Here is a 27445-nt window from a genome sequence, read left to right as displayed (position 1 = left end):
TGTGTGTGTGTGTGTGTGTGTGTGTGTGTGTGTGTGTGTGTGTGTGTCGTAAGGGACATGACGGGAAGGGAGGGAGAGAAAAAGGTTGCCTTTCCTCACTTTTTCTCTGCAATGGAGATGTCGGGACTGAAATTGCTCATTTGCTCATGTACCTGAATCCAGACTGGACTGGATATATATACAGAGTTTTCTCATCTGGTCTCTATTTCAAAAACATATAATATATAGTATAGTATGGAATAGTATAGTATAATGTTCATATATGTAATATGAACAGGAAAGTGGGGTGATTACTTAGGTAGAGGAAGGGGCCAGTTTTTCGGGGTACAACGGTAGGTAATAGAGAAATATGTTACATGTATACATGTAAAGATATAAGCCTAGGAGGTTTTTCTTTTTATTTCTTTCTTTCTTTTTTTTTTTTTTTTGTAATGAGCATCCTATTCTTTAGGAAGGTAGATTTCCCATAAATGTTTTGCAGACTACCCTTATACATGTGACTCATTTGTATGTTGCAGTTTCCTTGGTTAATGGAGAATGCCCACACCTTGGGGTTACACTAGGCCTATACTGGGTGCATATGACCAGAACAAAATCAGCTCTGCATGTTAGTTGCAAATTGCTGAGGGGATATAGTTGGCCAGAATAATAAGCAGATAATTTTGCCTGACTTCTGTACACTTGTGCTAGCTGAAACTGCCCCTATCCCCTCTACCCCTGGCAGCTCGTTTTTCTGTTCTTTTGTGAACATTGCTGTGGTCCTTCATGCTGGATCCCCCTACCCTATACACACACCCTCAGGATTTCTGTAAAAACATCTTTTCTGCATTGCTGTAAACTCTTTTCCTTTGCTATTATTTAACTCAGGGACAGAGGAAAAAGCTATAGCCCAGAAACACACTTATTAAAAAGAAGAAAGAAAGAGAAGCCCCAAACTCATCCCAAACGTTTCATAAAAGGATTCTGTAGGGTTTCTCTGTGAATTACCATGCAATGTGGGGAATGTGAAACATGTGCTAATCAAGGCCCTTTGGAGCCTACCTGATTTCTTTCTGCCTGCCCCAGCCATCTGTGCTAGGCTGGGCCCAGAGGAGCAACAAAGCCTCCAGCTTAGAAAATGGGGACAAATGAGGAAGCCCCAAAGGACCAAATAAAACTTGTTAGTAGTTTGTAAGTCAAAGTAGCATAAGCAGTGTTTAAGGAAAGGTCGAGGGGAGAGAGGCTGCAGAGCCTGTAGAGCCTGCAAGGCTAGCTTTGGAATTGAATAGGAAGGCTGATTCTTCTGGAAGCAATGTTTTCAAAACTGGGCCTCAGATAGACTGTTGTTATACATTCTTGTCTCCCTGTCCATATCCCTGCAGTAAGTGTTTCCTTTGCTCCTTCGAGCCATCTGTCCTCACTACCATCATGCTTTTTCCCAACTAGAGGCCTGTCCTAGTTCTTTGCCTTCTTCGAGTCTATTGCATCTCTTACAGTAGAAAGACTACATTGCTTATGTAGGATGGGAACAGATTTGCAATCTACTCCATCTGTTTTCCCCTCATGTTCTGTCACCTGTCTCTCCCTAAGGGAACCCTTTGAAGGTATTCATCATTTACTTGAATATTCTTTCTTTGATTCTGGTAGTGCTTTACCAAGGAATGAATGTCCTTGCCTCCTTTTGCTCTGTTAGGGTATGCTACACAGTATTTAAAAACTAAGTCTGTGAGCATACTGGGAAGGCACACCAACAGGAAAAACATACTGTGTCTGTGTTAAAACTGTGATAATGAATAAAGATATACAAGTTTTGCCATCTGTAAAATGAGAATAATAATCCCTATGGGACAAAAGAATTGATATTGTCACTCACTATACCTGGAAAATGGTGTGTACTTGGACAGTGCTGCACACTGTAAAAAAATGGAAAAAATATTACTTCACTCATGGTTGGAACTATAAGAACTTTCTTTCCAAATGACCAAGAGGATGATGTTATTTGCATTATATTTATTTAGTTGGCTTCTTTGCATTTTACTTGCTTTGATCACCATCATTCCTAAAGGATGTTCTACAAGTTTCCTATCTTATTAAGAATAAAATTTAGCTGCCTTCTCATTTATGATCCTAAGATGCTCAGGCATGAGAGGAGACAGATGCTATTATAGCACCTTATTCTTGCCTTTTTTATGATCTAGTCTTACCACACTTGTTACAAGCCTCAATAAGATTGTTTACCAATCTCTCATATGTTGGACTACCTCTGTTCTGCAATCTCATGCCATGATCTATCTGTCTGTCTGTCTGCCTCTTTCTGTCTGTCTCTATCTCTCTGTCTGTCTCTCTCTCTCTCCATGTATGCATGTGTGTTTGTGTGTACATGTACACATTTCCTTTGGGGTTACAGAAATGAAAGTGAGCATAAGCAGGAATTGACTATTCTTATATTGGGATGCACATACATAAACTGGCTTCTCATCTGGACTTTATTTCAGAGAGGTACACAAGATGCCAAAAATATACCACTTGGAAGAAGAAAAATATGTATTTTGAAAAATTAGGGTTAAAAGTTGCCTTGTTTCAACTATGTGCGGATGCTGCATTCTGAAAGCATTGAGTAATTACTCTCATGATCATTGAATGGGTGGTGGGTGAATAGATAAAAATACATGTAGCCCCAACCACACACACACACACACACACACACACACACACCCACATACAGACATATATAAATGCTCAACCACAAATACTCATACACACCCTCACACACACACATATACACACACACACACACACACACACACACACACACAACACAGAGCTGTATGCACACACACATAATTAGAGCGCATTGTTGATCTGGGAATCTGAGATATTGGCTTTAATGAGTCAAGCCATCACAAATAACACTTCAGTAAGTATTACTTTTTGTATCCAGCTTTGTCCTAGATGGGAATAAGAAAGGTAGAGACAAAGAAACTAGTAGTCAGAGACTGGTTATCAGAACACACAGTGGTGGAGAATAAAGCACAAATGTGGTAAACATTTAAATGGCAATGGGCTGAGGTTACTGAATTGATGTCAACCAGAAAATTCTTAGTTGGTGATAGTGAGGCCTATTCAAAGCATAGGATTATGGAGGCAGTTGTCTATAGTGAAAGTACTCTCTTATAGCTGTAAACATGGCTTCAGTATTTGAATGAAGTTTTCTTAGTAGGCCTGTTGCCTACTGTACTTATAGCCTGATAGCTACTAGTTGATTATGTACATTGAAACAAAATTTGTCAGACAAGTATAAACCCCACTCCCTGGGTGCATGCATGCATGTGTGAATATGTAAGGATTCTGTAAGATAAGAGGATCAGAACCAGAAGAACAACAGGCCTGGGCAACTCTCGAGAACAACGATTATATGTAGAATTGGGAATTTGTGTAAACATCTTCGGGCCCTCATGTAGAAATGCTTCTTGCCCCTGCAGTAATTCACGCTAGCATCCATCTTCTCTTGTGCACTCAAACACTTATTATCTGTCTTCCTTATCGCATGGAACTGATAATTCATCCCATAGAGAATATAGTTGCTAAGGATACTTTTCAATGTACATAATATTTTCATACTCCTTCACAAGATAACTGTCATGCTTATTCAGCTGGCATTGAAGAACTGCTGTATTCCACTGGGATGTACTGATAGGACCATGACTGTTGTAAAAAAAAATTGTACAGTGCTTAGATAATGGCTGCTCTCATGAGTTCCTTAAGCCTTCATCTGACTTCTTCCCTATTCTTGGACCTGCCTTTGGTGTCCATTTCAATAAGGGGCCTGGAGGACATTGATCCATATCTTGATTGGATTCATTCTGTTTGGTTGGTGTTCCTGTTGTACTGGTTTTATTTTGTTTGCTTGTTCAGTATTTTGAATATTACCTCTACATTCATGATTCATCCCATCCACACTAAAATTTTCTGGCTTCATTGCTTAATACTTCTTCTCACAGATATTAGAAATGCAGAAATCTTCATACCTAAAAGCTCAGCTCAGAGCCCAGTACACAATGGCCACTTAGTATATGTGTTTTCTTCACCATGGTGGATATTTGCAAGTGGGATTGTCCTGTTCAGTCCTGCTCATAATTCTGTAAATAACTCCAGGCTTCGGGCCTTTTCAGATCTTTATACAGATGTAGTATGTGTGTTTATGGCTTTAGAGTACTGAGAAGGGAAAGAGCCAGGCTCTTTACATTTTATTATTGAAGAAGTAGACATTCCAGGAGTGTCTTGACCACACAATAAGTGTTTAATAGAAATGAGATGTATAGTCACCTCTGTGGAACTTTGCCTTACAGTGCAAGAAAGGCATTGGGACTTGGAGGTGAAAACTTCCATCCTGATGTAAGCAGTTGAAGACTGCTGCCTCCTACAGAGGAGTCAGCTTGATGTCATCTGAGGTGGAGTGAGGAATACCTGTTGGAAGTGATACGGATGTAAGTGTTCTTGCCTCTCCACCCCTAGCTCCACCAGGAAGGACGGGGGATTATGGGGTTGATATGAAGAATATATTAAGGTTTTTCCGATCCGGTCCTCAGCTGTTGCTGTTATGGATTATCATAGCTTTAATAACTGGTGGTTATTAAACAGTAGCTATTTTTGGACAGGTCTCACTCTGTAGTCCAGGCTGACCTGGAACTCACTATGTAGCCTAGGCTATACTCAAACTTTTGGTAATCATCAACCTTCAGAAGGCTAGGATTATAATATAAGCATGAATTACTACCCTTTCCAACTTAACTTCCATTTCAGGATCTTCTCTGACTCCCTTCCTCTGAGATCTGCCTTCTGCACCACAAGAGGGTAGCCCACAATAGCAAGCCAAACTTTGAGTATTGTAGAGAGTGCCAGACTCAGTAGGGTTAAACTGTGAACACAGACCTGTAATCAGACCTACTTGGGAGACTGAAGAAGGAAGGTCACAATCACATGTACTGCTGAGGCTACAAAGTAAATTCAGGGCCAACCTGAACAACTTAGTGGGAACCTGTTTCAAAATAACAAGTGAAAGCAGGATTGCAGGGTTGAGAAGGCTGGGGATGTAACATAGTTATGTGCTGGCATAGCATACACAGGCCCTTGTTTCAATCTCTTCTCTCTCTCTCTCTTTCTCCTCCCATTCCCTCCTCTCTCCCCACTACTTTTCCCTGTCTCACTGACTCTCAATCTGTGACACACACACACACACACACACACACACACACACACACTTGCCTTGATTCAGATGATCGTAATGGTTGATATAGACAAGTGAGTAAATTATTGCCTTCTTGCCTTTGAGCTGAATAGAAAAAAAAAATCTAAGAACTACCAAGTCCAGAAAACTATGCAAGTATCAAGACTTTCTCAGGTCTATCTTTATAGATAAGTGAACAATATAGGCAGTTGGGAACAGCTGGGTGACATTCAGAATACCTGCTTTTGTATTAGGTGTTTGGCCTTGGGAGACTCAGTTAATTGCTCTGAGCAAAATCAGTTCTTCTTGTCAGAAATCGGAGACCTTATTACATGTAACCTGCTTTCCAGAAGGCTGGTGACAGGAATCCTGGGAGATAGTGGAAGGATATTTGATCATCCATATAAAATGTCATACACATTTGAGGCTTGTTTGCATATTTTACACTTTTGGAGACAGGGTCTAACTTTGTTGACTAGACTGGCCTCAAACTTGGAAACCCCCTACATCACTCCTACAAGTAGCCTGGGCATGTGCTACCATAATACCCAGCTTGTTTAAAAATTTAAAATGTTATTTTTAATTGGCAAAAAGTATAATTATGGTATATAACAGGGTGTTTTAAAATCTGTTCACATTGTGGAATGACTAATTTGAGCTAATGAACATATATAGGATCTGAAATACTTAGCATTTTCCTGGTAGGATACATGAAATGTATTCTCTTAGTGACTGACGAATGCACTGTCATTCTTATGTCTTTTCTCCTAGTCATCTGTTGTGAACCTCCAAGGTTTCCTGCAGATCCTAATCAGCAGTCTGTAAACAAGCCTCCCTATTAAACAAGTCTCAAAGGACTGCTGTGCTCTGCTCCTTGCAGGCAGAACAAATTTAACTGAAGTCACCTCATCATTTCTTAGCATATACTTTAGAAACAGCATAGGTCAATGATAGCTGGTTGGGGCCTCTGTACCACATTTAGTGATAATCTCATAGATTCTTTGGAAAAGATATATTATAATTTGGGGGGCCTTTTCTATTTACCTGCTCTAACTCCCAAACAAATGACACAGATGCTTATTAGATGTATTAATAAGCTTTAGGCTCAATAGCTGGACAGATATGATCTGTCCTAACTAGCTATGCTAGTCTGGTTACTTCCCAACCACATACCTCAAATTAAAAATTACTACTGATATTGCCATCCTAACATACAGTAAATTATATCATATTTATAAGCCGGTAAAATACATTTAAAGTGGTAAGTAATCCTTACTTATAGAGCAACATGCTTGTGTTTTCAAGGGCTATGTTCCTGAGTACTGAGAGTTCTGTATACTGTATAAGGGTTCCTGCGGTGCTGGAAGGCCAGGTACAATTTGTAGTCCCTGGTTCCTAAAGCAAGCCTCAATTATATGCTGAGGCCCAATGACAAAGACTTGCCTGCTATCATTGTCTTATACAGACCCTCTTGCTGTATTCTGTCTCCTTAATTATATTAATCATAGCAGATTGGATTGAAAGAGTTGGTTGCACTTTTGAGGCAGGTTTTCCTGTGCCACACAGCACATTGTTGTACAGCAGTTTCATAAAGTGTTCTTTTGAACAGCTTCTTGGACTGTATGTTTTATTCTTAGCAATTTCTGTCTTTTATAAAAGCCTGAGACTGGTACTTACCTGTCTGTTATTGTGCTCTAAAGCTTTTTTGGGGTGGGGTGGGGGTGGGGGAGAAGGGATTACAGCTAACCTTCTTGTTATTCTAAACCTGCCAGAGGATGCACTAAAGCCAGAGGCAATGATTTGCAGAGGAGCATGGGCTTAGCCTAAAACAATGGAATGGTTCACTGGTCTCACACTAGTGAATAAGAGGGTTACATTAGAGAAAAGACTGCATAGAGAATCCTTGCAGAAAATGAACTGAAAAGGAAACCAACAAGGAATGAGTATGGTTTCCCTTTTCATTGACTACCATCCCTGAGCTGGGAATGGTGCTGGAGCTTGGCAAGATAAAGATCAAGCTAAGGCACAAACATTACCGTAGACCACACCTGTAGCATCACTTTTGTCTTAACCTTCACTTAGTAGTTTTTTTTCCAAAAGTTTCCTCCATCTTACCTCTTTGTAAGAACTTTGCAAGCCGATTCTTTATTGAATGTAAGTTTAATAATTTGGTTTGAGGCACATGCACTATAATCCAAAGGCTTGACCCAATCTGCAAACCATTTCTGTGAAAATAATGGTATTCAATATTCAAGCTGAGGCTGATAAAAAAGGCATTCTGTGGTTGAAAACCTGTGGAGACCATGGGAGATGAATAAGGGGCACTTTGCTCATAATTCCTTAGTCAACAAAGCACTCTCTCACTAAGTGGTTAGCAATTTACATAGTGTTACAATTGTAACTACTCTATGAGGCCTCATTCTCTCCATTTTTTGAAATAGATAATTTAATAGGTAAATCAACAGGATCCAGAGAGATGAAGCGACTTCTCAAGGTCACACTGTTGTGCTATGTGGGGGAGTCAGGATTTGAAGTAGTGTGTAACACACACAGTTTGTGGAATGAATAAATTCATGAAAGGTCTGTTTTACAATTAAGCCAAATAGCCTTTTGCATCTTTTGCATTTATTTCTGACATTTTATAGCGGAAAAATTCAAGTATACATAAATGAGAAGGGATTTTACATTAAATTCTTAAATAACTATGACTTAGATTCTGTTAACATCTTAGTATACTTTCCTGTAAAATATAAAATATTTTAATTCTTTTAGACTTTCATAAAACACAATTTGTTTATCTTTTTAATTTTTTATATTAATTACAGTTTATTCACTTTGTATCCCAGCTGTAGCCCCCTCCTTTATCCCCTCCCAATCATATCCTCCCTCCTGCATCTGCTCCCTGCCCCTTTCTAAGTCCACTGATAAGGGAGGTCCTCCTTCCCTTCCGTCTGACCCTAGCTCATCAGGTCTCATCAGGACTGGTTGCAATGTCCTTCTCTGTGGCCTGGTAAGGCTGCTCCTCCCTCAGAGGTGGGGAGGTCAGAGAGCCAGCCACTGAGTTTATGTCAGAGACAGTCCCTGTTCCCCTTATTAGGAAACCCACTTGTGTTGGATACTGAGCTGCCATGGGCTACCTCTGAGCAGGGTTCTAGGTTATATCCATACATGGTCCTTGGTTGGAGAATCAGTCTCAGAGAAGACCCCTGTGCCCAGATATATTTGGTCCTTGTGGAGCTCCTGTCCTCTCCCTTACTAACTCCCCCTTCTTTCATATGGTTCCCTGCACTCTGCCCAAGGTTTGGTTATGAGTCTCAGCATCTGCTTTGATATACTGCTAGGTAGAGTCTTTCAAAGGTCCTCTATGGTAGGCTCCTGTCCTGTTTCTTGTTTTCTCCTAATTCCAATGTCTATCCCATTTGTCTTTCTAAGTGAGGGTTGGTAATCTTACCCAGGGTCCTCCTTCTTGTTTATCTTCTTTAGGTGTACAGATTTTAGTATGTTTATCATATCTTTTAGATCTAGTATCCACTTATAAGTGAGTATATACTGTGTGTGTCTTTCTTCTTCTGGGATACCTCACTCAGCATGATCATAAAACATATTTTGATCATTTATTAGAAGATACTATCTAGTCCTGGTCCTCTGGTTATTACAATCTTTCTACCCTCTATTTCAGAATATTTCCTGAGCTTTAAGTGTTGATGTTATATTGTAAATATTTTAATTCAGGATAGGTACACCATGGTAAGTTGATATTTGCGTTTTGACACATTGTTGTTTTCTGTAATCGTCCGTGTCTTCTGCAAAATGAAGCTTTCTTGATGAGGGGGTGAGAACTACATTAATCAGTAGATATAAGGATATGTATTTACAATACAAGTAGAAATTGTTCTGATTTAGGAAAGTGACAATAGTAGGTTTTCTAAGATTCATGACTTCAACCAGCCATGGATAGTTGGCTAAGTTTATAATGCCAGACATAACTTTTCTTATATTGAGTGTGTATTAGCACCAATCAGGTGGTTGCTGGTTACCCATGGGATATATGTACCACTATTTCACATTTTGGAACATCTTTCCATGCTGTTCACTGTTGTGGTTTGTAGACTATACAGCTGGGTTAAACTATTAATAGGTTTTCTTTTCCTTGGCAGCTTGCCTAACTCCTTTTAATACTATGAGGGCTAATGCTATGAGGAGATATCCAGGTAAAAGTCAGATCAATTCCTTCATCTTCATCAATAGGAACTTAAGACTTACCTTCAAGATCTGGAAAGCAGCTAAAGACACAGCAAAAGCCTATTTTATTATGTGGATCTTTTGAATTACCTTAACCAACAACTCAAGAGGAGGTTTCTCATGCTTGGCACTACAGGTTTTGTTAGTCTATGGCTTACTTTCTTTACCATATATTTACTCCACTTAGTAGCTCTATTATTTTCTGACACATTTCCAAGTACCTTAAGAACTGGTCACCACAAAAGTTTCAGTGTGTGTATTACTTACTAGTCTTCCTTGTTTAGAACTGGCTTCTTTTGATGCAAAATTTATATATAATGAAATACACAAAGCTTAAGTGTACCAAAGAACAAAGTGTACTTTTGTTTTTTGTTTGTTTTGTTTTGTTTTTAAGGCCTTGGTGGTCCTGGACTTGCTTTGTAGACCAGGCCTCAAACCCACATAGATCTGCCTGCCTCTGCCTCCCTAAGTACTGGAAGTACAGACATACGCTACCACATCTGGCTCAAGGTGAGCTTTGATACACTATGACATGTGTACCCCAAATCTCTATTGATTCATAAAATATTACGGTCACCCCAGAAATTTGCATGTGCTGATTTTTTTTTTTTAAGACAAGATCTAACTGTGTAATCCTGACTGGCCTGCTGTTTGCTATGAAGACCAGGCTGGCTTATACTTCTCATTCATTGATTTGAATTAACTGTGCTATGTGACTTTCTAACAGAACCAGCAGCTTTACCGGCAGCCAGAAGCAGTTGATTAAGTACAAGACTGTGCTCAGATCTTTTTTTTTTTTTTTTTCTTTACTAACTGATACTGTAGGGGAGAACCAGGTGGCACTTAATAAGATTTGGTCCTCAGTGCCCTTCACTTTGATAATTAATTCACCCAGAAGCATTTCTTTTTCCTGTTTAAGCAGACATTATGATTGAATTTATCAGTTTAGATCAGGATGAAGCAATAACTGTTTTATTTAAATAGAATTTAATGTTAGTAAGGTTAAGGAGCAGCATTAAGTGGTTGTTCTTTTATCAGTGTATGTTTCAAAGTAAAACATAATGCTGCTGAACAAAAAAAATTCCCGGCTCAGTATGGTGAGCCTTAGCATGTTGAGCCTCACATGGAGGCTAACGGCTAACCTATTCACTGGATGCTCAAGAGTAGTGTGTGCATGTCTGAGCAGCATTTAGATGAGAATCCTTTCATCGTATTTGAAAAAGGACTGTTAGAGGAAACAAGCTGAGTTATCCCCATAAAACCTAGCCTGTGAATACAGCTTTTTTTTTTTTCAGTATCCATGAAGGATTGGTTCTAGAAATCCTCCAAACACATACCAAAAACCGTTGGATGTTTAAGTATCTTATAAATAAAAACATAATGTTTGCACAAGGCCTGCACATTTTCTTCGGGATACTGAGAAGCATTTCTAGTTACCCAGGACACATAGTACACTGGCAATGCTGTGTAAATGGTTCTTATACTATATTGTTTAGGCAATAGTGGAAGACGTTAAGACTCTTCAAAACAGAGACAGTTTTTTATGCTTTGAATTATTTTTAGTCTACAAATGGTTGACTCTGCCAGTGTGGAACCTATGAAGTTTCAAGTCCAACTACAATTTGGTTAGAGTCAGATGACTCTATGATTCCAGGGTTGTAAAAGACATAGGCTAGATTGGCAGAGATACTGAAGGCTAATCCCTGTCCTTAGCAAACATGCCTGTGGCTGTCATTTTATTGGTAAATGGCATTGTTGCTGATTGTCAATGTAAGCATCCTCAGGAAAATGTCTAATCCAGGGATTTTTCACACTTTAGCACTCATCATAATCACCTAGAGGAATTAAAACACACGTTACTGGCTCCATTCCAGAGTTTGTGATTCACTAGGCTTTAGTGTAGGTTGATTTCCCTTTCCAACAAGTATCCAGGAGTCAGTAAAACTGCTGGTCTAGGGCTGACTCTTTGAGAACAACTGAGTCACTAAGGAAGGAATTAAAATGAATAAATGAGTGGGATTCCTTATTTCAGGTCACATTTCTTCTCTTCAATAATATCCTACAGAGCTGTTTCTACTTTACCAGGCAAGGCCCTTGGCTTTAGTGAAGTTTTTGAACTGGGGAGGACACACAACAATCCACACAGGAGGAATTTCAGTTTGTTCATGGCTTTTCACAATCCTAACTGATCTTGTTGTTGATAAAGAATCCAGGCCCAAACAACATAGTACAGTTTTATTAACTCTCTCCTAGGTCAGAACCCTCAGAAAGAGATAATATATGGCTATGGAGACCATACAACCCACATTTCCCAGGGCACCTCTGATTTCACATACGCTGTCCTTTTGTCCCCATAAATATAATTGTTAGATCATGTCCTCCTTTTGGGCTCAGAAATTATTATTCCCATATGCATGGCCCTGACAAGTCAAAAGTGAGCCTTTCATTTTTTTCTTTTAGATTGTGGGGCCCAGAGTACAGGCTTAGCTCATAGAAATGTCTAAAGAGTTGGGGTTAATTTAAACATTTGGGAGGAGCAGTAAGCTGCTTGTTGCTCTTGTTTTCCCCTTAGGCATGTAAGTGACCCTTCTCAAGATCTTGGAATGTTACAGAGAAGAAAAGTCTGGATACTGGAGGGTCTTGAATTTGGGCTCTCAGCTGCCTTTCATTCTTCCCCTCTACCACTGGAAGAACCACTTCAAATAATATTCAATAGCCCTCCATCTAGTAGCTATGCACCTCACCTGGCAGAAAGTTCTTCCTTCTTGCTATCATAAGACCTCTTATTATAATTTCAATTTCTTTTCCTTTTTCCCCACCTTGTTTTCAATCAAATTGAGAACAACTGGTCTTTATCCTCTAAACCCTTTAAATTCTTTATGTGCCTAAAAGTCATATTTAAACCATCCTTCCTGGGTCCAGATTTAACTATCCTTGGAGCTCCTTTATCTTCCCTGCACACATCTCACTTGCCAACTGTTTAATCATCTTTGCCATAGGAAAGTGACTCAGGCAATCTGGGCGAGAAATGCAGCAGAGCCTAAAGCTTTACAGCTTGTGCTAATAGGCATGTGAAATGTTTAGTGGAAACTATTTTCAAGCACACAATTGTGAGCAATTTAAGGTGGACCGTACATGGAACCCATTTCCTCTCGTGGCTTCCCCAACAGGGCCTCTCCTTAGCAGCTGAAATGAGTTAGCAGCAATCAGTGCAGAGTAGGAATCCTGTGGTTTCTGCCCTTTCCTCCTGCTGGTACCATGGCATATAGTCTCTTTAAATGAGCCTTCTCCTTAGTAGAGCCAGTTAGTGGGACTTTGGAATTGGTTAGACAAAGGAGCTAGGCCTCACCTTTGTCAAATAATAGGAAGTTACTGATGCTGAAGCTCCACTGGAAGTTTAAAAAGCAACTGAGGAGGATTGAGGTTGGTGGTAAACAATCAGGGCAGGAACTGGTGCATCTCATGATTGTAAATTATGTTTCTGCAAGTTTACTGGGGGATTTGGGGTGGAGCCTTTGTGTACTTGGCCTTTCCCCACTGTCCCAACCCAGACAAAGTGATGGCAACAATCTGTGGCAGAATCCCAGTCTAAAGCCAGTGCAGTTTCTAAGACAGAGGATGGCAATTTGTTGCACAATGGGACTTTTTTTTTTTTTGGTTGGGCAGCTTACTTGCCTATGGGTGGGATGTGTTCCTAGGTTGTGATGAACTTCTGGAGGCCTGCTGTTGTAGGTAATGCTGCAGTGGGAATCCAGGGTTCTTGGCCATTGTGATAATTTTGATCTAGCTGATGGAACTACTGGAGAAAGGGCAAGAGTCAATTGATATTGCTTCTCATATTTTCTCTGCTTAAAATGTCTTCTCTTTATAACTGCTGGCCAAAGAATTTGTCTCTGCAAAACTGCGGAGGCCTTTAAAATGTGGCGGTGTGCAGATGGAGGAGGAGCAAGTGGAGGAGGAAGAGGAGATGAGTGCCAGAGAACTCTTCAGTGTTTGTGAGAGAGGCATTGAAGGCTTCATCACAGGCACATCCAGACAGGAACAGAAAAAGTCTTGGTGAGGGGTAGGGAGGGCAGTTTGATTGAAGCATTAGCTAACTTGGCTTTGGGCCAAGGCAAATTGCCAGAGAACCATTAAACTCTGTGTAATTCCATATAATTCAGAGCAGCCACAGGTAATTTGGATCAGACCTGACAAAACTTCACTATCACTTATTGTCCATTAGTGTTGAATGCACACTACAGATATTCAGGTACTTTAAGTTAGTTATATCCTGGTAGCCATGTTTTCTAGGTCCCAAACCAGGAAACAAGGATTGATAAAGAATTATTTTCTGACCTGTGAATTTGTTTATATGAAAATCTTATAAAGGCATAAACATGAAAGTCACTAAGGTCTGAAATTCTAAATCTGCTGAACAAAGGGCCTTTAAATAGAAGTTATTATCATATGAAGCAAGATTGGGGCAAAGTCTCCTTCAAACATTGGAGAACCTCCTAGACACTAGTTTCAGGAGTCTGAAGGAACTGGATAATCATTGACTCAAGTTAAAATCTGGCTCGTACTCATGGACTGTGTTTGCTCTTAATGTTTTTTAGAAATACTAGACTGAAAATCTATTGTAATAACTGTATACAGGCAAGTAGAATACACATTATTTTGAATTTCCAAATTCTAGGAGTAGTTAAGTCTCCCAGTGTTTGTGGTTACTTTGTAAAGGCTTTATAGATGTTTTACATTCATATCCAAAGGCTTGGAATGTTAAAAACTAAGGAGAATCATATCTTAGCATAAAATATTATTGCAGTGCACCTAACTTTCCATAAAGCCTTCATTCCTTACATTAAATTAGAAATCTAACGTTTACTCTTTGAGCAATTCATGACAAACAAGGAATGTTTAGCTGAAGAGTAATTATCCTGGAATATTCTGAGCTAATAATAATATTCTCTCTCTCTCTCTCTCTCTCTCTCTCTCTCTCTCTCTGTATGTGTGTGTGTGTGTGTGTGTGTTTCTGTCTGTCTGTCTGTCCTTTTAGCAAAAATTCTTTGGGTTGCAAGATAAGAATGACAAACAGTAACATATCCATGAAAAACAAAGTTTTGTCACAACTTCATCAAAGGCAATATCTTAGACTTATACTTGATCAGGTTGATCAAGACATGTAATATCCCTCAACCTTAGTTAGATGATCAGCAAAGTAACAATAGAGTTATATTGCAGAACCAGGAAAATAAATTTGATGATATCCTGCAATCTCTTCTAATTTCAATGAATATTGAGTAAATGCAAAGTGCTCTGTAGACATTTTTTTTGTCTTTAGATGCCAGCAATGAATATAAGACAATGAATATAAGATGGGGAAAATGGAGAAGGTCAAGGAAGGCCTCTCTGACAAGCCATGACTTGATACTTAGGTGATGAAAAGAGTTACATAGAGATATAGACAAAGAATGTTTTCAATCTGGACAACAGGAAATGCAAAGTTCCTAAGTCTTTATTTCTTTACTTATCTGTAGAACAGCATATTGGGAATGTGTGTGTGTGTGTGTGTGTGTGTGTGTGTGTGTGTGTGTATGAGCATGTGCATGTGTGTGAGTATGTTTATGCATGCGCATTGGAACTGTATGAAAGAATTGCAGTAAAATGTGCATAGTCAGATCACATTGAGCTTCTGATATTCTGAGATTTATATTGTAAGAATCATTTTTTTAGTCTGTCGGATTTAATTAGTGAATATGAATACCAGATATTACTGGTAAGTTTAAGTTTATCCACAGGAGGCCCAGGAAGAGGGACTGACACAGAACCAAAAAGCTAGGAGGACATCAGGTACAGAAGGGAATCTCAAATGCCTTAGCAAGGAAGTAAAAGAGAAGTGGAGGGTGGTTCAGGAGGGTTTAAATGGCTTTTCTTTAAGTGGAGAACATAACAAAACCAAAACAAAACCACCACAGTGCTCTTGCCTGTGTAGGACAACATCAGTGCCAAGGTATGTGGAGCCTGCTGTCAAATGGGCTCCACCATTATTGATAAGGTTCTACTTCTGAGCTTATGTTTAGAGAAACACAAATAAGCAGGGACAGCAACAACAATAATAATTTTAAAATATGCTTCCCAATTTTATCTGAACTTAACCCAAAAAAGCAACCCCAAAAGCAGAAAGAATTGTTTCTGTATTGCCGGTTCCCCAGATTTGGACATCAAATGCCCATCATTTTCTCCTCTTTCCACACCCCACCCCAAAGCTAAGCCTGGCCTTACAAAGGGAAAATGATGTCTGCTGTAAGAATAATCCATGCTATACTTATCTCATCAAGCAGGAAAGAGATGGTGTGTCATTTCTCAGTCACTATGTGAACAGGAAGCTCAGAACTAACAATATGATGGCTTACTTGCTCCTAGATTTGCAGCCCTCTGTGAAAGGGACAGCAAGTGTGACAGTTTAAAGATAGATATGTGCTGAGGCAAATAAAGAATATTATTGTCATTGCCTTCATACTGTGCACAGATGCCCTGCTGTCTTTCTGTGAGAGCCTTTTACTTTGGTAGCCTGGCAGAGGATGTAAGGAGGTTAAATGATTCTTTTCTTCTTCATTCCCCACTGGCCAAAGGGATACGTGTAGACCAGAGGTTCAAATTGCTGCTGAGAAAAGGGAACCTGGACAGGAACAAACAATGTTTTGGGCATGGAATACAGATGCCTAACTCTGGAAAGCAGAAAACAAGCTCTATTCCACTACTTCCACATCTGGTGGAGCAACTCAGGTACCTAGTGAAATGATTATGTCATTCCCTGTTTGCAGAGCAGGCCGTTGGTTATCATGAACAGCCTTTAGTTTCTTCTATTACAATTATTTAATGTGTTAGTTCTTTTTCAGTCAGAAATGACTAATGCTGGGTTTGTACACTCTTTAGAAACTCTATTCAGATTTGTTGCATAATAGGTTATGAATAATGTCTTCAGAGAACTAACATTGAGTTATTCAATGAACTTGGCTTGACAATCGTTCACATTCCAAATAGTTAATCATATTCTTTTGGATACGAAGGTCATTTCTATTTCATTGCATTCAACAAGCTCTTTTAAAACCAGGTTTTGTTCCAATTGATTAATAATAGTTTTGATTTTAGTAATAGTTTGATGATATAGAAATAAAGATTATAGTAATCCAAAAAATATTACTGCCATTGCTCTTTAATGATCTGTTAGGCTTTAACACACATTCTTGTTTTAATTTTGTAAGTATGTACAGTTTATAAATGCCAATGAGCTGATATATCAATGTAAGGATTTTTTTTTGTTGGTGGTGGCAGTTTTGTTTTATTTTTTATGATCCTGAGGCTGGTACTCAGAGCATTTGTTACACAATTACTTTCCCATTGAGGTATATACCTAGTCCACAGCATTTCTATGCTCGATTCTGTGTAAAATATTGCTGGTCCTTTCAGTCTTCCTCTTATCTCTAGGTTTGCACATAGTGCTATATTCATGTTGGTAGACATTTAGATTTTCTGCTTTACCCCACATAGTTTTAGCCTTACATTAGAGGAGTTGATCATGAGCATGCATTGTGAACTCTAATGCTAACAACTTCTTCTAGAAGACAAGAGGTCAAATTTTAGTATCTTGGCATATCCTTCCATTAAGGTTCCCCTGTACCCCTTCTCTACCACCTCAACTTTGTAAGTTTCTTTGGTCATCCGTACTACTTTTAGTTCCAGTGATAATGACTATCCAAGAATCATGGGTAATCTGATGAGATGGCAGTATTGATGCCTGAGAAGACTTAGTTTCCTGAGTGACTTGGACTGATAAGGTTAAACTTCTAAGGATGGTTGTTAGTTTTCCTGGACCACAAGAAAAGGATATATATGGTATAGACAAGAGTTGCAGCAAACAATGACTCTAACCATCAGTAGGAACTGATCCTGTGTTTAGAATATGCCAAGACAGAAAGTGACAGGATCTGTAAAACAAAACAAAACCTTTGACCTTAACCAGTTGGCAGGTAAAGAAAATGAAGTGTTGGTCCTTGGACTATTATTTTTTCCTGCTGAAAGTGTCAACCCTGGGGCTTAGGTATGGATGAAAACTGTCTAAAAACAGAGAGAATTATGTAATGTGTCAGTTCATATATGAAAGCCCTATTACAGAAGCTGACCATTTATAATAAATGCATTTTTCTTGCATAAATATAAGAGGTTTGCTCTAGAAATCTTTAAGTTTAAAAGATTTTCATACAGTAAAACACACAAGTCTCAAGTCAATATTAAGAAATGTTTATCTATAATCAACAGTTAGATGAATATGTATAACATTTCAAGCATCATCAAATTATTCACATGCTTTCACAATTATAGTTAACTAATTTTCAAAGTTATCAACATTGCTTGGTTTTTATTTTTTTTAGTTTTAATTATATATGCTCATGTGTGTCTTTGTGTGAGTGTATGTATATGTGTGTGAATATAGCTATCTGGGGAGACCAGAAGGCAATGGATCCCGTGGTACTGCTCTTATGGGCAGTTGTGACAGACCTAAAGTGGGTGCTGGGAACCAAACTTGGATTTTCTCTAACAGTAATAAACACTTTTAATCACTGATCCAACTCTCCAGCCCCCATTGATTAGCTTTTACGATTCCATGTCATATGGAATCATATAATTTTCACTTAATACAACATAATGTTCCTCACATCCATGCTTTTTATTGTTATATAGTATGCTATTTGTGTAAATATATGTACTGATGGACATCTAGGTTGTTCCCAATTTCCCTTTGTTGTGAATAAACGACTTTCTATTAACATGTGCTATTTTTTCCTCTTGGGTATCTCTAGGTATGTACTGGATGTGCATGTTCCAAGAGTGCTTGTATAGTTGTGGACTTCTGTTAGCAATATTAAGAATTCAAATTTCTTTTTATTCTTTCTAGTAAGTAGTATTTTTAGTCTATTAAATTGTTTTGTCATTTTAGATGACATATGGTGATTTTTTTTCTTTCTTTTTTCTGAGGCAGTGACAATTTTATTGAGAGCAATCAGACTTTTTAATCTCATTATCAGAAACAGAATATAATGACAACTACCGGGATCAATACAGTTGTAGTTGCCAGGATACAATGAAGTTTGCAAGCTATACTGTGTACATCAGACTGAGTCTAAGACCAATTTTCCTATCAAACTTCCATGTTTCTTTGACTTCCAAAAGAGCATACAAAGAAACACAAAGAAGCTTGAACAATTCACTGCCTGAGGGAGTGCATCAGTCTCTCAGTAACTGGAAGGCACATTGTGTCCCAGGAGCTGTGGACTATAACCTGAAAGAATCAATGACATATGCCTTTCAAGGCAGCTAGGTCAACCTAACTCCATGGTTCCTTGTAGGAGGCCTCTTGGCCTCATTTACTGTGACTATGAGTTTTAGAATTTCCTTGCCAATCTCTAAGGCAAGAAATTGGGATGTTATGTTGGTTCTCATTTAATATCTCATTATTATATATTTAAAAACTGACACAATGCAGTAATGACTTTTAACCTATTGTTTTTTTGTCAACTTTATACAAACTAGAGTCATCTGGAAAAAAGGGAACCTTAACTGAAGAATTCCACCAACAGATTTTCTCTGGGCTTATTTGTAGGGCATTTTCTTGGTTAATGATTCATAGGGGAGGGTTAAGGACACCCTGGGCAGTGCCACTTCTGAAAGATGGTCTGGGGATGGTATAAGAAAGCACGCTAAGCTGTCCATTAAACCACATTCCTCCATAGTCTCTGTTTGAGTTACTGGCTTGCCTTCCCCTGATGATATTGTGATGTACAAGTATAGAACACTTTTCTTCTTCTTTTTTGTCATATTGTTTATCCAAGAAACAGAAAGCAAACTAATATAATCAAAAAATGAATGTCATGCAAACCTCATTTTTTATTTAGCATTCTTTCAAACATGTTTTATGTTTCTGTGCAGATAGTGTACATTTTGGTTAATTTGTATGTAAAAGTTTTATACAGTTTTATATTTATATATTGTGTCCATTAGAATTTCTCTAATATATTCATTCTAAAAGTTACATTTCTTTATTTATCTTTTTGTATGTGTGCCTGTGTGTTTGTATGTGCCTGTATATGCATATGAGCATGTTCCTATGGAGGTCAGAGAATGACTTAAGGGAGCTGGTTCTGTTCTTCAACCATGCTAGTTTAGGGGATAGACCTTAGTCTTGGTGACAAGCACCTTTACTTGCTGAGCAGACTCACTGATCCTTAAAATGTTATTTTTTTTTCTTGTATTAAATAGCATATTTATAATACCCTTCTTGTAGTAGACTTTTTATTTTTGTATTATTGTTATTTTACAATTTATTCACTTTGTATCCCAGTTGCAGCCCCATCTCTCATGTCCTACCAGTCCCACCCTCCCTTCCTCTTTCTCCCCTATCCCTTTCCCCTAGTTCAGTGATAGAGGAATTCCTTATCTCCTACTGTCTGACCCTAGCCTATCAGGTCCCAGAAGGATTGCCTGGATCCTCTACATCTGTGAGCTGGCTAGGTCACCCCACCAAGGAGAAGTGATCAAGGAGAAGATAAAAGAGTTCATGTCTGAGACTGTCTTTTCTCCATTACTAGGGAACCTGCATGTACACTGAACTGTCTATAGGCTACATCTGAGCAGGGACTCTATTGCTCTCTATGCATGGTCTTTGGTTGATGCATCAGTCTCTGAAGGCTTCCCTAGGCCCAGCTTTTTTGGTTCTCTTGGTCTCCTTGTAGACTTCCTGTCATCTTCAGGCCTTTCTGTCTCCTCCTTCAAAAAGACTCCCTGTGCTCTGTCCAAGGTTTGGCTATGGGTCTCAGCATCAGCTTCAATATCCTAATGGGTAGATTCTTTCAGAGGCCCCTTGTGGAAGATTCCTGTCCTGTTCCCTGTCTTTTCCTACTTCCAAAGTCTATCCTGTTTGCCCTTCTGAATGAAGATTAAGCCTCTTCCCTAGGGTCCTCCTTCTTGTATAGCTTCATTAAGACTATAGGTTTTAGAATGTTTCTCCTATATTATATTGATAATATCCACTTATAAATGAGTATATACCCTGTGTGTCTTTCTGCTTTTGGGTTACCTCACTCAGGTCGATCTTTTCTAGTTCCATCCATTTGCCTGCAAATTTCATAATGTCCTTGTTTTTAATTGCTGAGTAGTATTCCATTGTGTAAATATACTACAATTTCTGTATCCTTTCCTCAGTTAAGGATATCTTGGTTATTTCCAGATTCTGGCTATTGTGAGTAAAGCTCCTATGAACATGGTTGAGCAGATGTCCTTGTTGTATGATTAAGTATCTTTTGAATATATGCCTAGGTGTGGTATAGCTGGATCTTGAGGTAGCACTATTCCCACTTTTCTAAGAAAGCGCCAGATTGCTTTCCAGAGTTGTTGTACAAGTTTACATTCCCACAGCAATGGAGCAGGGTTCCCCTTTCTTTACATCCTCTCTAGCATGTGTTGTCAGTTGAGTTTTTTATCTTAGCCTTTCTGATGGGTGGAAGGTCGTTTTGATTTGCATTTCCCTGATGAGTAAGGATGTTGAACATTTCTTTAAGTGTTATTCTGCCATTTGATATTCCTCTATTGGACATTTTCTGTTTAGCCCTGTATTCCATTTTTAATTGGATTACTTAGTTTGTTGGTGTTTAAATTCTTAAGTTTTTTATATATTTTGGATATTAGCCCTCTGTCAGATATAAAGATGAAGATCCTTTCCCAGTCTATAGGCTGTTGTTTTGTTCTGCTTATAGTGTCCTTTGCTTTACAGAAGCTTTTCAGTTTCAGGAGGTCCCGTTTATTGATTGTTGATCTTAGAGCCTGTGCTGTTGGTGTTCTGTTCAGGAAGATGTATCCCAAGCCTATGAGGTCAAGGCTCTTCTCTACTTTTTTTCTAACAGGTTTAGTGTGTCTGGTTTTATGTTGAGGTCTTTGATCCACTTGGACTTCAGTTTTGTGCAGGATGATCAATAAGAATCTATTTACATTTTCTACATGTAAGCATCCAGTTAGACCAGCACCATTTGTTGAAGATGCTGTCTTTTTTCCATTGTATGCTGTTTTGGCTCCTTCATCAAAGATCAAGAGTCCATAGTATGTTAGTTTATTTCTGGATGTTCTATTCAATTCCATTGACCAACCAGTCCAGAGTATTCCATTTTTGTTTGTTTGTTTGTTTAATTTTAGACAGAGTTGCTCTGTATAGCCTTGATTGTCCTGTAATCACTTTGAAGACCAGGCTGGCCTCAAACTCACAAAGATCCATCTGCCTCAGCCTCCCAGAGTCCTGGGATTACAGGTGGGCACCATGTCGAGCTTCCAGAGTAATTTTTAAAAGACTGCATTTTGTCTTTTCATGGCGTCCTTTTTTTCTTGGATATTTTGTGTTTGGAACTTTTCTGCTTTTAATTTTTCCTTTGAGAGATTTGTCAGTTTCTGCAATTGAATCTTCAGCGTCTGAGATTCTCTTCTTTCTCTTGTATTCTGTTTGTGATGCTTACCTTTGTGCTTCCTGATCTTTTCTCTAAGTTCTCCAGCTCCAGGGTTTTCTCCGTTGTGTTTTCTTTATTGATTCTAATTCTATTTTCATGTATTGCATTATTTCCTTCATCTGTTTGAATGTGGATTCCTGTCTTTACATGATGGCTCTATTTTTTTTTGTTTCCTCTTTATGTGCCTCTATTTGTGTGACTATATTTTCCTGTATTTCTTTGAGAGTTTTGTTTGTTTCCTGTTTATGTGCCTCTAATAACTCAATAAGCATAGATTTGAAATCATTTTCCTGTGTTTCTGATGAATTCACATATCCATTGTTTTGGGGGTTGCTGGTGAAGCCATGATGTCCTGATTTTTGTTGGATGTGTTCTTATGCTGGCCTCTAGCCATTTGATGGTCTGTAGCCTATGCTGTTTGTTCCTAGAGTATATACTGCAGACTGAGTCTGTCTGTCTCTGGAGTCTGGAGTATTCTTCAGGATGATGAGAGAGGTCCACAGGTTTGAGAGTAGGTGATGGTGTTTCAGATGCAGGTAAGGGAGGAAGGTTGCAGTCACAAGTGTGGAAGCACAGGAGTGTGTGTGGCAGTGTGCCTGCCTGGAAGAATGAAGTGTACAGGAAGAGCACAAGTGCATTTTGTGGAGCAGGTGCTGATCATAGGTGCAGTATGTGTGAGCAGGGACCCTGAATGGCTCAGTAGCCCACAGGCCTGTCTCAGTATTATGCTCCAAGCATTCAGATCTGTCTGGGCTGCACCATCTTGGTTCCAGGAATTGTTTCCAGGAATTGTTTGCCTGGACTCCACTGAGAGACCCACAGAACAGGGGCTTCAATGTTGAGAAAGTTGTCCCAGAGACCCCTATGTTACCCACAGTGAGAGTGTGGCTGCTGGCTTAGAGGGACTCATGATCTGGGGCTCTGTATGCACTCTCTCACAGAAGCACTCACTTGCAGGTGTATGTGGAAAATGCAGACAGCCCACGAACTCACTTGCAGGGGTATGTGGTAAGCACAGAAGGCCCACAGTAGTTTCTGCTCTCAGATTTGTATCCCCTGTTTGGCCCTTATAGTAAAGAATCCCCATACCTAAGGTTATGCACTCCCTGTGGGAGCCAGAAAAAGTGCAGCTGAAAGTGCAGGGGATCAATAGTTCACTACTCTAAGACCCCAGGAGATGTCCACTGGAGGAGGAGACCTGAATCCAATCTGTCCCAGCTCACGAAGCTGTCCCCCTCTAGCTCAGGAAGCCTCAAAGTAGATCTCTGGCTTCAGCCGCCCATCCACTCACAAGTTTCAGAGTTTTGGATCCTCTGCCCTTCAGAAACAGTGTGCACTGGTCACCGCAATCTTGGAATCTGGAAACATGCCTAAGTCCTGATGTTTCTCTTAAAGACAAAAGCTAGTGCCATTTAGGTTTGTTTTGTTTTTGTTTTTAAGTCCAGTGAGCCTGTCTGTGTCTCTTTGTTAATAAGTTGAGATCATTTATAATTAAAGCTATTACTGAGAGGTAATACTGAGAGTATTACCTCTCAGTATAGGTAAAACTCCTATTATTTTGATGTTTACATTTTCATTTATCTGGATTATTGTTTTTCTTTCTGTCTCATGAATTAGAATTAGGGCTTTCTGATTTATTGTGTTAAATGTGGTGGATTCCTACCTAGCTTTTTGTCTCTTTTTAATTTCTCTTATGAAACTAATTCTTTCCTATGATTTTTTTGAATGAGACATTCTTCTTCCCCTGTTAGTATTTCTTTTGGTATCTTTTGCAATGTTACCTTGGTTGTTATGAACAGCATGGCTTGTGATTGTCTTGAAGTTTCCTTATTTTCCATCACTTTTGCATGATAAGTTTGCTGGATGTAGCGATCTTAGTCGTTACTGGCTTTCTGTAGTTGGAATATGCCATCTCATGCTTTTGTAGCTTCAAACATCACTGACAAGAGGTCTGATGTTATCCTGATATTTCTCATTTCGTTGGAGAGTAATACTTCCTTCTTGTATAGCTTTTAATATTGTCTATTTGCCTTCTAAATTTTAAGCTATTTAATTTTGTTTTTAATTTAATTTTTTAATTAATTTTTGAGCACTGTACTTAAGTTTCATCCTTCTCTTCCCACTCCTCCCACATTTTCTATTCCCTTTCAAATTATTGATGTCTTTAAAAATTATTATTGTTACATATATAGACATATATTGTCCATATCTATCATCTATGTATCTATGTATCTATCTATGTATCTATGTATTATCTATCCATTCATCATGAGGTAATTGCTGAGACTATTTAGTTTCTGGCTGACTGCTAAATTTGGATAACTTATCAAGAAGCTCATTCCTTGAGAACACCAATTCTCCCATTTCGGGACTCATTGGTTCTCTATAGCTTGTGAATTTTTCCCCATCTGAGTTGGCATGTCCATTTGTTGTGTATTTGACTTCATTGTTTGTAGGGGCATGAGTATGTGTATGTGTATGTGTGTGTATATTTGAATTGGCTATCCTATGATTTCTCAGAGGTTAAAAAATGTTGGGTTACAGCATTATATTTAATAATGCTGTTATTTACCCACAATTTCAATTTCTTTAATGGGATTTTTTTAAATCCCAAATTAATATTTATTTCTTTGAACTGAAAGGATTCTACGTGAGAGTTCACAAAAGCTGACCAACTTAGAACAATATTCTGACTTTTGTGGTGTGGGCACAAGTTCAGTGATTAAAGACTGAGAGAAAGATTAGTATAATCATAGTCACCTTAAATGTCAGCCCTTACTGATCTCATTTAGAACCTTCCTTCCCCTAAGAATTATATTAATCATTCTTACTTCCCATATTCCCCAGAACACTTAATATGGGTAGGCTGGATTTAACCTGATCATCTCAGTGGGCATATAATCTTTAAACAATAATTCCCTTCTAGGCTAGGAACTGAGAGCTTTTTCCCCCCTTGTGCACCTCTACGACTTAGTGTGTTTATTGTCTTTGCATACTAAAATACATTAAGTACTTGGAGAATGAATTTATGATGGATGAGATGTCCCCATTACTCTAGATGGAATTAATAACCAAACAGATGGAATTCACTTTTATTGTGAGCAGAATATTATATATCAAATGTGCTATAAACCCAGGTCTTCAGAGCTACTCTGGTTTACTTTTACCTATCCTCCTAGCTCTTGCTTCTATTTTTGTTTTTAGTGTCCCTCACCCTTAAAACATTTCTGCCAAGATGATCCTGTTCACAAGGAATGTTTAGGTTGTGGTGGGTTAGTAAACACATTCCTAGCTGTTGCCAAATGCTCGTTGGCATATTTTAGGAATGTGTTGAAAAGATGAATATAATGTACTTTATACTTACTTTATGTTTAGAATTGGAGATTCTGATTACAGAATATTAAGCTGGAAGTCACGATCAAGGTTTTCAGCATCAACCCCCTTGTTATAATAATCAGAACTCATATTGAGTTAAGAACTCTGAGGACTCAAACAGGTGATCTAACAATCATTTAAGATGGGTGCTGTTGTTATCTATAGTCTGCGTATAAGGCAATTTAATTCTAAAGTGGTGGGTAACTTCAGGACCTCAAAGCTAGAAAGCATTCGAGCCAAAGTTAAAACACAAGTTTGTCAGACTTCAAATCCTGTCCAAAGGTAGGAAAAGATTTGTCACTTTTGATGGAGTTTTCCTGGGTCTAATTTGAATGTACATTTTGCCAAGCCTTGGGGCTACTTTAGCAACACTATGGATTTCCTTCTTAGCATCAATTCTTTTTTTTTTTTTTTGGAAATGCTATCTTCCCATATGAACTATTCATTCTTTTAGGGAGGAATTGCCTTATTTCTGTGTTGCCTCCGTTCTCAAGAGCATGTGCAAGTTCTGCCTTCAGTAGTCAATGGCCTGTGATCCATTCCTCAGCTCTTCTTAAAGCTGAATGGAGCTGTTTCCCAAACCTACTTGTGTCTACAAGGTTAGAAGAAGTCAGGAAGTAAACTTATGGGGCAGAAATCCCCTTACCATCTGCTTTCTGTTTTGTTCTCTGCAACACAGATTGAAGATGGAGGCAAGGCAGCCTTGTCTCAGAAGATGCGAACTGGTGATGAGCTGGTGAATATCAACGGCACTCCATTATATGGCTCCCGCCAAGAGGCCCTCATCCTTATTAAAGGCTCCTTCAGGATCCTCAAGCTGATTGTCAGGAGGTAAGGTATAGGTGCAGAGGCCACTGAAAAGTACCTGATGATAATAAAGTCTCAATAAAGTAGCATCACTATCATTACCATCAAGAAGAGATATATCATGTGAAGAGAAGTGTGCAGACAACTAAAGCAGAGTGGACAAAGGGCCTTCAGTTGATATTTTGACACTGCCATATACTCATTGTACTCCTTTATATAAAGGCTTCTTCAGGACCCATTTGCTATTCTGGAACTCAGTGTCTCAAAACTTGCAAGGCTCTGTGTAACACAGGAGATTTTCTATCTCCTCTGTCATAACAGAGTCGTCAACTATCATATATCAACGGAGATTTAATGAAACCCTACTGCCAGCCATGGTAGGCTGTCTGGAGGCTATGGCAAACTCCAAGACAGAAATGTTACCCATGAGAAATGTACAGTGTAGCAGGTGAAAAAGTATGTCAAGGAACCAATAATTTTTTTTTCTGTGAAAAACATTTTTATTATTTTTTACTATTATTATTATCATTATTTATTTTTTATTATTATTATTATCATTATTTATTCACTTTGTATCCCAGCTGTGCCTCTCTCCCTTGTCTCTTCCCAATCCCACTCTCCCTCCCTCTTCTCCCCCATTCTCCTTCCCCAGTCCATTGATAGGGGAGGCCCTCCTCCCCTTCTATCTGACCCTAGCCTATCAGGTCTCATCAGGACTAGCTGCATTGTCTTCCTCTGTGGCCTGGCAAGGCCGCACCCTCCCCCAGCAGGAGGTGATCAGAGAGCCTACCACTGAGTGTAGCCAAAAATTGCATTTTTAAAGAAACAAAAAGTTTCACGGAATTGTCCATGTTTGTTACATGGATTGTTCCGACAGAAACTGCTAATTAAAGAGAAAAAAAGAGATCATGTTAGATAAGAGTCACAGGGTTAGATTCAAGGGAGGAATTAAAATTGGAGCAAAAAGTTGGATAAAATTAGAAAAATAAACCATCCACCATAGACAGATTCTGGATAAATGGAGCTATAGCAGCAAAAGCGAGGGCAGAGACACCATTGCCTATAGTCTGCTGCCAAAGCGTCTGCCTATTCATGTCAACTCTTTTCAATTTTTAGATCTTTTTTTTTTAGCTTTTGAGCTTATAAGGCCATAACATAATTTCACCCTTTTTTTCCCTCCCTTTAAACTCTCTTCCCTTGTACTCTTTCAAATCCATGGCCTTTTTTTTTTCTTTGTTACTAGGCACCAGAGAAACAGTCTTCCCCAGGGAAGAGCACACCAACA

The 27445-nt window shown here is 38.8% G+C and overlaps 1 protein-coding gene across 1 annotated transcript in view; it reads left to right on the top strand.

Annotated features, from left to right (window-relative positions):
* The window catches only part of Shroom4 (shroom family member 4), a 226703-nt gene that overhangs the window by 82038 nt on the left and 117220 nt on the right, over positions 1 to 27445 (top strand). Inside the window, exon 2 of the mRNA XM_055597542.1 lies at positions 26033 to 26184. Within this exon, the coding sequence (XP_055453517.1) occupies positions 26033 to 26184 (152 nt within the window). The remainder of the gene's footprint in view (positions 1 to 26032; positions 26185 to 27445) is intronic.

This window comes from Psammomys obesus, unplaced genomic scaffold, assembly GCF_907164565.1.
Source record: "Psammomys obesus unplaced genomic scaffold, mPsaObe1.curated_primary_1811, whole genome shotgun sequence".
Classification (NCBI taxonomy): Eukaryota; Metazoa; Chordata; class Mammalia; order Rodentia; family Muridae; genus Psammomys; species Psammomys obesus.
This window is presented reverse-complemented; position numbering and strand designations above follow the sequence as displayed.